Here is an 11,419-nt window from a genome sequence, read left to right on the forward strand (position 1 = left end):
GGCCTGCATTTTTAACAGCATTTTAGAAGGACTACTCCTTTAATGATATGTTGATAGCAACACTTGATTGCTTAGAGTAACTCAAACAACATATCAGAAGCTGAACCTGTCTTGCAGTGTGAAGAACTGAATAAATGCCTCTTCTAAAGCAGATTCAAGATCGCTGTGTTCAGAGGTATTTACACAGACACTGTGGGTAAGGAAGCAATCTTCAATGGAATTAAAACCACTCTCAAGAGCTGACTGTTTCTTCATCTTATAGTATAAACACAGACAAACCTTTGAGCAAATTCTTTCAGATTAGTGCCTCCTTTAACAAAATAAAATATTTTTTTTTATTTTCCACGTAAATTTTAATCTGAGATGCAAATAAATTTCCCATTGTTCTTTTCTAGAAACATATTTCTGTGAGAATAATTTCAAGGTTTCTAGGGTTACTAAGTAAGAACAGGAAAATATTTCCTTTTTTCAGACTTAAAAATACAATATTTTTTGCAAAATTTATCAGTACAGTAAAATATCCCAAATATATTACTAACCTGTATATTAAATACCCAGGTTAGTAATATATTTAACTATCTTTCTATGCTACAAATAAAAATAGCAGCCTATTTTGTTCTCAGATCTTTTACAGGCTTGTCTGCATCAAGAGAATGTAATTTTAAGTGTGATTGCAGGCAAGGCAATAAAATGAACACTCCAGGAGCTGTAACACTCTTGCAGATCTCTTATGAGATCAGAAGATAAGAGCTTAGTTACTTTCTTGACAAAAAATTTTTTCTCTGAACATGTGCATGAACTCTGGCAGCATTATCTGGTCCACCTCTTGTCCTGTGATAGGCTTAATCATCTCTGCAGGACCAAAAAGGGCTTGTGGCTAAACAAGCCCCCTTAGCTGTGCCTGCCTGCCTGCCAGAACTGTACAAGGAAAACTGCAATAGGAAGTACCAGTCCTTTCCTGGAAGTAGATTTGTCTTGTCCTCCTTTCTTGTGATTTAAAGTAATTTCTGGAAGTGGAAATGTTAGACTGGAGTAGGACTCTGTCCAAGACCTTTTTGTGCTCAAGACTAAACCCATGATGATGTCAGTGGCATACTTAAGAGACATCCCTATGACTGAATGAAGGGGGCTAAGAAGTCAGACCACATGGATCAAGTGTTTGGCTGGAAGTGACTGCTGGAAAAGAGAAATGGAAACTTCTTTTTTTAATGAAGGTTTTTATTCAATTGTTAAATAGAAAGAGGTAATAACTTAACTGTGCAGACAAAAGGAGGAGTACACCAGATGTATAGAATTTGTACATTTGTATGGCTTGGGAAATAAACTTTTTCAGGAAGATGAAAACTTTGATTCTTAATAGAATAAAATTCCATACTGAACCAAGCCCAGATAGGAACAGAGTAAGAAACACATCATTTCAATATTCACAGAATAGGTTCTTCTTCATTCAGTCAGTTGTGGATGCTAGATCTTCTTTGGGTCCTCACTGTAAATGAAATGAGAGTATACTTAGCTTTCAGAGGTCTCTGAACAAACTGTAGCATCTCTAAAATATGTATATGCTAAATCACATCTTATCTGGCAACTCAGATTGCTTTATATTTGTGGACACCTCAAAGTGACACAGGGAGTTTCTTAATTTTTCTTTCCCTCCACAGCAACAGTGTACAGAAATAGATACTACAAAGAGACAATATAAAATTGCTGGTTTGGTTTGGGAACATGGTCAAGTTAGCTCATTTCAGTAGATTCATGCAAACTCTGTGTGCTTGTCCTTATCCCATGGCAGATACAAGGCTGCATGACACAGCCAAGCTTCCTTTCCCACCAACACAAGCTGCACTGCTGTGCAGTTGCTGTAGGCTGCAGTCATACACACAGGAATTCCTTTATTCCAGCTGGTACACACTAACTCGAAAGCCTGTGGTCACTTAATTGTTTAGTTGTGGCCTTAGTTCTCAATCAAATGGAACTGAAGAAAATGTGTTCTAGGTGGAAAGGTTCCAGGAATTCTGACCATGGAAATGTTGCCTCTCTGCTTATCATGGGGCTGGGTGACCTCATTCACCATAGATCTGTCTCACCCTCTGAACTGTGTGATTAAAAACTGCACCTTTTCCAGGGGAATGATATATTCAAATGCTGCATTACAATCTTTTCTCTTTCTACTGTGCTAGTAACACAAACAGCATCATTAAATTGATTGCCCTTATTGGCACGTGCTTTGGAATAGCACATATCTGAGAGGGGAGGTGGACAGTGAATCACCTGGCTAACAGCACTTATCCTGAGAGTGGCCCCACCTGAATGAATAAATGGGGTCAGTGTAGAACTGATCCCTTATGCCAAGAACAAGGAAAGAAGTGATGACCCTCATGGAGAGCAGTTCTTGAATTATTTTCCTGAGTGAATAAAAGGTTGGTTTGGCAGGGAGTGTTTTCCTTGCTGTTCTCCTTGTTCTCAGACTTACCAGCAGTAAAGGTGGCTTGGAAACCAAAAGCTGTGTGGGCACCATCTGTGATGAACTCTACGAGCATAAGATTACTAGAAGCAACTACGCCACTGGGGATCTTTGATCCACAGGTCTTGTCCATTAGAACTGGAGAAGACTTGCTGGATCCATCATAGATTTTAACATAATCACCCTGACAGCCTCTAGTTTTTTGAAGCTGAAAGGCTTGAAAGTACAGGGAAACCTGGAAGGGAAGAGAAAATCAGTTTTTAATATATAAGTATACTTCTTTCATGGAATGTCCTTTAAAACAGACAGAACCTAAACCGTAACCAAGCATGGACTCACAGACTAGAACTGCTTACCCAGCTTTGCCTCTCTTCCCCTGAAGTTGCAGGGTTCAGATGTAATCACTGAATGCTCCCATGCTCAAGGAGCTTTGTCTTGGTTTTGCAAGGCCGAAGCCCAGCTTGTGGACGTTTTTCAAAATCACAGCTCTGAAATGTCCTTGCCTATACCTGGCTTAAGCACATACCTCTCTAGAAGCAGAGAATATTCTGAAATTTTTCTCATCTGGCAACTGCTGTACAGAGTACAAGATGCTTAACGTAGAAAGAAGTTCAGCCATATTTCAAGACCACTATTAACCTGTGTTTACCTTTCTAGATCGGGTTCGGATGAGCCAGACACAGTTGGTGTTATCTGAGTAATTCCTTGGGTAGTTGGCAGATCTCAATGACCCAGAAGGTCCATCAAGAATAGTGCTGCAGCGACCTGAGGGAAAAATGCTTGTTTCAGGATTGCAGAAGATTTCAGTCATTCACAGCTACAATCTCTTCAGAATGGACTGATCACTGTTTTCTGATCTACAAGCATTCATTTAGAGTACTAGTACATCTTCATTAAAAGGAGGAATCATGTTGTCCTAATTTTCACATAATGCATCAAAGAGTAAAGTAGTGCTCTGAAAAGCATCCATTTTTATGGATTATCTCTGTCATTTATCAAGAGATATCCTTCTGCAACTTTGTAAAGAGTGAGAGCTTTCAATTCACTGCAGTTGGTGCCACTGTTTCCATTGAGAAGGGGAAGTGATGTCAAAAGAGTCAAGCACAAATATGATGCCCCTGCAATGCTTAAATTCTAATCTTAGGAGGAGCACTTGGAGTGCAAGAGGCTCTTTTGGGATTTATAGTTGTCTGCTGAACTGGAAGAAACCAAATTATTCCATTGAAGTTTAAAATGCGGTATGCAGTTAGTCCAGTTGCATAGCAGCCACTTATGCTAATACCAAATGTGTTTAGCAAATTTAATTTAGAGGCAGCTTCCATTTTCTCACTAATCACAATGTGCCTCCAGTTTCACCTTTGTATTCCCTCCTGGAGTAACCCTAGTGGGAACCAGGAATTCATGAGAATAGTCTCACAGTCTGATGAGAAACTGCTGTCTCTGCCATGTGCTCAAATCTAAGTTAAAGATAACAGGGTGGCCTGGATATACTTACTGCAGTTGTAAAGTTTGTTGATTTTGGCCACATCCAAGTTGCTCATCCCTTGTCTCTGTCCAATATGTACTGATCCATCAGGAATTGGTATAATAGTTGCTTTCCCAGTGGTGTTGGTGAATGTGTATCTGAAAAGACCCATGAGAAACAATGTTCTCTTAGCACCATAACTTCTTTCAGGATTCAGTAGGATGCTTTGGAGGGAGAACAAGAACTGTACATAAGCTGTTCCTGTGGCTAATAGTGCTGTTAAAACTGGCCTCATTGAGATGTCCACCAGTAAGAAGAGTCAATGCCCAGATGCTCTCCTTTGCTCCCAAGCCCAGTAGCAGAGGGCTCCCTAATGGAAAGCTAAGGGACAGTGTATCCCAGTCCTAGGGAGCAGCTGGTCTGAACTGATCCATGGTGTTTTCCTCAGAAGGAGAATTGGGGAAACTGGTAGTTAGGAGAGAGTTATGATAGAAAGTAATTCTGATGTAAGACTTGCATTCCTAAAATAATAATGCCATGCTGCTACTTACGGGCCATAGTGCATTACTGAGGTATAGTCATATGGAAGATCCAGGTTATTGGAGTTTTCAAATTTCTTGAAGTCCGGTCTGTCAGCTGTAATATATGATATTGTACTTAGAAAATGCTTCCTACCTACTCCCTTTGGGAGAAGGGGGATCTGGGAGCAGTAGGATGTGTCTACACCACTTCCTACATTGAGGAGTTCAAAGTACTTACGAGGACTGATGTACTCCCACATGATCTTTACATGTTTATCTCTGTCACTTCGAGAGTGCTCGTGCAAAAAGCCCAGAGCATGCTCCAGCTCATGCTGAATTACTCCTTTCCACATGCAGCCTCCTTTCATCACAGAGACAGTCTGTCCACCTCCTACTTTCCCATAGTTGGACCAGCAGCTGAGAGAGGCATTGAACAACAACAGAAGACTTATGGGATGTTTATTGGCAGACAGGCAAAGAGGCAGAACAGAGAAGCTTGCTTCACACCTCTTGTGGGAGTGGAAGGATTCCTCTCTGCCCACTGTGACAGTCAGAGTGTACAGAGGCAGAAGTTACCATGGCATATAAAAGAACGAAGCATATGATCACTGCTAAATCTTTCTGGGATACTTTTTTTAGCACAGAGGCTCCTGAATTCTGACCTTACCATGACTTTAACTCCCTTGAAATAACATTTTTTTTTTTCAAAATCCTAGACAGTATCAGAGCTGGAGATAAGAAGGAAATAATACATTCAAGCTAAGTGTTGAACAATTTTCTCATAAACTGTAATTCTGAACTTGATGGCCAACAGTGTGATTCAGAGAACTGTTGGTTTTGTAAGTTGAAACTAGTTTACTTTTGTAAGTAGGACCTACAGTATTCAATATATATTGTGCTGAACTGTGCACTATACCACACAAAAACATGAGCTTAGATATTCTTTCCCCCTTAATGGTGGTTTTCCATGATTTGTATTATTTCAGTGTCTGCAGTGAGTTCCTGATGTACCTGATGAACCCTTGAACTAGTAAGGTACCCAAGAAAGACACCTTGGCACTGTGATAAAACAAAAGCCTCTCTGAGGTCACACAGAATCAGTGTAGAAAAGGATTGAAAAAGAGAGTAGAAATAACTTGTTAATTTATCATTCAACTCACCCATCAGCAGATCTAATACTGAGGTAGTCACGTTCTGCCTTGCGCTTCACAAAATTAATACAAGTCAGTGCTTCAAATTCTGCCATGGCATCATGAATTCCTTTTACATGGCTCTCCTCTGGGGAAGAGAGTGTTAATTTTAGAGGTCACAAGCAGACGTTAGCAGATACCATTAAAATCTCACATAATCTCAAAAACAGGGTAAATGAGGGACAGAAATATTAGTCTAGATTCTTTCTTTCTTTCTTTTTTTTTTTTTTTTTATTTTCAGTACTGAATTTTGTTTAAGATTTTAACAGCCTGGCACAATATCCTCATTATCCAGATATTTGTCCAAATGTATTCAGGTGCCTCTTTTTTCAGCAACTTATTCTTAATTATAGTAGCTATTTTTGATGTATCTTGTTTGACACTTGGAGACAATTAAGGGAAGCTGATGAAAAGCAAATCATTGAAGCTCCACTGTAATAGTCATGAACTGTATAAAGGAAGGTGTTCTGGAAGACACTATTAGAGGGAAAGGTTATTGCTATCTCTAGAGATCAGTCCCAAAACATGATGCAGGCAAAATGTCTCAAGAAATATTTCTCGTTCAGGTCCTTGTGACTTAAAATTTATCTATGCTTGCATAGCACAAGTAAATCCTTAGAATTGATTTGTTCAACTGTTTGCATGCTCACTCAATGTAAGTTTCTCTCTGAAGAGTATTGAAGAAAACCCATTACAAAAAAAATATATTTAAACCCACCATAAGCAGGATCCAATTCATAGGGAATTCGAACAATCCCATCACTGGACTGGGGCCAGTTGCAATGACGACAGTTGATGGCACTGCGACTCCTTCGTGGAACTATGTCACCTTCCTGCAAGAACTGAGAGCTGTCTGGTGAGAGAGAAAGGGTGGAAACATTTGAGCCATAAGTTGCTGGACACCTGCTAAGCACACTTGGAAAAACAAGCAATGGCAACAGTAAGAAGGATGTTTTAGTTTGGTACTAATTTAATTAACAGTGTCACATCTTGTAACACTGAATGAATGGCATCAAATATCTCCCCAGGAAGGTGCTGGGCAAAAGCAGAAGGTGCCAATAAGGAAGCCCAAGAAGGTGGGCAAACCAAAAAGAGGAGTGTTGTCAGGAGAAAACTGTAGGAATATTTGGTGTCCCTTTCTACTTTACTTCAAGTCTTTACTTGAATGACTCTTGGAGTCATGTGAGAAACAAGCTGATAGATCAGGGAATGTTTGGAAGGATTGGGGAAGAGGAAATCTGGAGCAGTGAGAATGGAATTGATTGCAGCTTATCCAGGAGTCTGCACTGCAAAGCCATATGATTGCTCTATGCAAGCAATGCTTCATTCAAAAAAAAGGTTGTTAAATAGCAAAGCATACAAATACCCACATTCTTTTTATGTCCAAAGAATGACAAAGATGTTGAAAGCTAAAGCTGAAGAAACTGTGTGAATAGTTTTTAGTTGCCTCCACACCTGGGAGCATCTTCAGTACTGACACAATAGCTTGAAATGCTATAGGGCCTCAGCAGACCACAGCGTAATCCCAGTGGTATCTCTTACATGGTCGTGTGTATGATGGGAAACACATTTGCACAGATTGTGGTAAGACATTGTACCTCCCACATCACCTTAAAGCAACAAAGACAGCCCCCTTATAGACAGGATTTTGGTGGCATTACCTTTGTTCACTTTCAGAATTTTGTTAAAAATATCTTCATCCTCCTCATCAGTCTCTGTAGGCAAAGGAGATTCTGTGCAGAAACACAAGAGTATCACTTTCTCATTCCCAGAGGAAATATGAATCCTGATTTTTTACTCTGATGATGTATGATTTTTCCAGTGATGCATGTAAAACTTAGACAGCCTATTTAGGGACTGAGAGGGATGTTCACTCATGTAGATATTTGTTCACTGAGACATTCTTGAGAATCTCCTAGATGCAGTTATTTTAGCATTAATCTAGTCCCAAGAGCAATTCTCCTTCAATTATTTCATTCTCTTTTTTTTTTTTTTTTCCCCTAGCCATCATATTTTCAGGCCTGAGATGGCACAGTTTTGATTTTTTATGAGCAACTCACACTCAAATCCCCAGCATAAGATACCAGAAACAATAATGCATGGAGAGCAGTCCTGCTACTTCTTGCTGGACACGATGACCTCTTGAAAAATCCTCAAAACCAATGAAATTACAGGTTGGACTTATGTCCCCACCAAGCCTAGCATGAGGGACTCATAGGCCTTGCTAACAAATTCAGCCAACTCTGCATTATGCAACAAGTCTTGACATCAATTAAAAGCAGAAACACATGACCTCTGTGCTTCTAACCTTTAGAAGTGACTTAATTCAAGACATAACTTAAGCAGAGCTATTTTTAGCAGAAGTAACAGCTGAGTTTTTTAGCAAGGCCAAGATTGGCCAAAAACACAATACTTTGATTTGCATGAAGCACTGTGGTGAGTGCATTCATTTAAAATTCCTCATAAAGGTTAATTTGTGTTAAGCCTGTGTTATTTTCTGAACTAACTGAGTAGATAACAATCAGTATATCCCCTCAAATATGTACTTGTAGATGGAACAATACATACCATATATATTCTCCTCTGTAGTAACCTGCAAGAACAATACATCAATATAATCTCACAATTTATAATGTAACATTAAATTAAATAATAAAACATATAAATTGCCAACAGTGTCCAGGCTACCATTGCTACCATTGGCAGTATCTTTCACCAATGCAGCTTTTATATACTGTGCCATGTGTAAAGAAGTACCACAGGGTGGTAGATGCTCTTCTTTGGTACCTTAGCAAATAGGGATATCATAAAGGCAAATGCAATATGAAGTGTGGAATAAGGTTCAGATACACTCTGATGCATGGTTGGGCAAAGAAGACTTTGTTGCACAGGTGTAGATATAGCTGGAGTACAAGAGTCCTGACCTTACTTTCCACAGTGTTGGACCCCAAAATGATCAGAAGATCTGAATTAGCTTTCCTTACCTCAGTAGGTTCTATTGCTGCAAAAAGAAAAAAAAAAAAAAAAAAAAAAAAAAAAAAAAAAAAAAAGAGACAAGCATCAGACTCTGAATGCAACTTCACAGTGTTCAAAGCATGGATGGACCTCCTCAGCCATGGGAATGCCTTTGGCAGATCCCTTGGAGTACACCATCTGATGCACAGGCACAGAAATTAAAAAGATATTTAATCAAACAACTGTTAAAATTATGAGTAGGCTGTGCTGAGGAACAGATCTTGATCATTTGCCATCTAAGAATCAACAAAGTGTTTTATCAGTTTCAGTGTGGAAAATTTCAAAATAAATCAGTGACGAAAAAATGCTTTGTCCCCAGACTTCTCTGCAAAAGCTGCAGGCTAACTAGCTCAACAATATCTCCTGTTTCACAGTGTCAAACAATAAGGTTATAAAATGTGATGGAGGCTATGATTTAGCATGGGGAAAATAATCTCAGCTTCATTATGCACCTGACAGCAGCATGGTACCACTCTGAGTCCTAAGGTGCCTTTCTACTGTGGTGCCTTCTGATTTTTACCAAATACGAGATTCTAGATACAAAACAGAAGTGAAACTCTGACCTGATGTACACATTTCTATCTTAATTTTTATAATATCAAAAAAGTTTAAAACTTGGAAGGACCTTCGGATGTCATAAGTTTGTCTGCTTTCCCTAAGGCAGAAACAGTTTTATCTGTATTATTCCTGACCACAGTTTGTTTGACCAGTTCTTAAGTATGATGGATATGTTGCAAGCCTATCTGGCAATCTCTTCCAGTTTCCTAATAATTGCAGTCTTCCTTGTCAAAGTATGAAACAATTTTGGTTTTCCTAGTTAACACTGAAACAGAGAACACTCATGTAAACAGTCATTATTTCCAAGCCCATCTGTGCCCCAAATTTTACTATAATTTTTTTCAGTAAAAAATATGCCAAACTATATCGCCCCTTGCAGCACCATTCCATTTTCATAATTATTGCTCAAACATAGTAAGAAGATGTCTTCATTTTCGGACTCTATCTAGGACCTGCAACAGAATTACTTTTATTGAGCCAAAAAGACTTCAGTCCGTGTTTTCACACTGTTATTTCAGTTACATGGCAATGGGAGTCCACTGCAATGATGGTGGTTTATTATAGAAAAATTCAGTCAGTTCCCACCAGCTGCATCAGAGAGATCCATGGCGACTAAAAACATTCTGCAGGGAAGAGTATTTTTGAGATGGGTTGACTGGATCCAGAATTTATGTACCCAAGAGGCACTTGATTAATTGAGTAGTCAAAGTCAGTGAAATTAGGCTCCAGATTCCTAGGCACATAAAGCCTTCAACTTCTTTTTAAAACTCAAATGAGACACCACAGAAGGCGTCTGCCATCTCCTTGATGAAATGAACATCTGGTGTGATAGGGCTTTCAAAATTATACAGCTCACATTTCCCTACACTCTAAATACTGAAAGAAGTCTCAAAAGGCACAAAACCCAGTAACAATGATAAATTAAAACTCATTGTATGCATTTGTCCCAATAAGCCTGCAACCTTTAATCTGAAAAACTGACTACCTTGAACTTGAGCAAGTGTATCCCTTGGTCCCTTCTAAATATACTGAGTAATAATTTAACATCTCTTTTTTCCCATGCATAAATGACAGTTCAAAAGCAGAATTTGTCAATTTTCTTTTGTCACTGACTTGCTCTATGTCAAGAAAATTTTCCCAAGGTGTCTTCTTTTTGCACACATTACACCCAGCCTGTTAGTTTCTTGCCGTAGTTAAAGTCTGCCTACAGTTTTATTTCCATCGACCTCTGAAGGTTTGCAATTATCTCCTTGTATTTTGCCAGTTAACAAAAGCTGTTCAGCTAAGCCTGTTCCAAACCAGAACAAAGCAAAGCTTTCTTTGATGCCTGACATCTTTCTCATACAGCTGAACTGAGGTAGGCAAGGAGGCAAATGATTAGCAGTCCTATAACATTCAACTTAGTGAAAAGGTATCAAGATGTCTAATTAAAATTTTATTTCAAGCCTGTGAAAGCACATCTAAATTAACCTAATAAACCATGCCCCAAAAGTCTGTGTAAAACACATCTTTGTAAAAACACATCTGCACTCAGCTCAATAACAAGTTATGAAACATAGCCTTATTCAAAAGGCCTGTCAGTGCTTTCACATGCTCTAAAAGCAAGTCAAAACCAAGAATATTTTAAACAGTCAAGAAACAACAGGTGCTTTTAAAATGCACTATAAATCCTACTTACTTGTTGTGCTGTTTTCATAGTTGTCCTGCAAAACCAACAGGTAAAAGGCATTATACTTCCACAGCTGACAAATGCGGCAACAATATTATCAAAATCAGGATGAACGGAGGAACTAAATCGTTACATTGCCTTTATTTATTATAGCACTAATATTTTCTTGCAGAAAATGTATCGAAGTGGGCCTTCACAGCTTCACTGCAGGAAGAACAGACCAGCTGGACGCTGGGGCACAGCTGCACGGGGCTGCTCTCACCTGAATAGGGAAGCCCAGGGCCGCGGGAAGCAGAAGCGCGGCGCAGAGCAGGGACCGCTTCAGCTCCATCGCACCGCCGGGGCGAGCCCTTATCTCGCACCCGGCAGCGCTGCCGCTAGATATAGCAGCAGAGCCTGCTCTGCCCGGGCCGGGAAACCCTGCCCAGCCAATGGGAATCCCAGCAGGAAGCAAACTCCTGCTGCTGCCCCAAACTCCAGCCGCTTTCGCCCCTGGGCATCTCCCGGCGCTGCGCTCCCGCCGCCGCCGGGAGCATCCCC

The 11,419-nt window shown here is 39.7% G+C and overlaps 1 protein-coding gene across 1 annotated transcript; it reads right to left on the minus strand.

Annotated features, from left to right (window-relative positions):
* Positions 1 to 1,213: 1,213 nt before the first annotated feature.
* On the minus strand, positions 1,214 to 11,210 carry LOC110472148 (astacin-like metalloendopeptidase). The gene is made up of 13 exons (XM_031504939.2): positions 11,142 to 11,210; positions 10,889 to 10,913; positions 8,622 to 8,638; positions 8,206 to 8,230; positions 7,299 to 7,370; positions 6,356 to 6,490; positions 5,608 to 5,725; positions 4,686 to 4,864; positions 4,478 to 4,562; positions 3,957 to 4,084; positions 3,111 to 3,226; positions 2,471 to 2,696; positions 1,214 to 1,486 (listed from the first exon to the last, which is right to left on the minus strand). The coding sequence occupies exons 1-13, from the start codon at positions 11,208 to 11,210 to the stop codon at positions 1,452 to 1,454; spliced, it is 1,230 nt and encodes a 409-aa protein (XP_031360799.2). The 3' UTR covers positions 1,214 to 1,451.
* Positions 11,211 to 11,419: the final 209 nt, after the last annotated feature.

This window comes from Lonchura striata, chromosome 6 (assembly GCF_046129695.1).
Source record: "Lonchura striata isolate bLonStr1 chromosome 6, bLonStr1.mat, whole genome shotgun sequence".
Classification (NCBI taxonomy): Eukaryota; Metazoa; Chordata; class Aves; order Passeriformes; family Estrildidae; genus Lonchura; species Lonchura striata.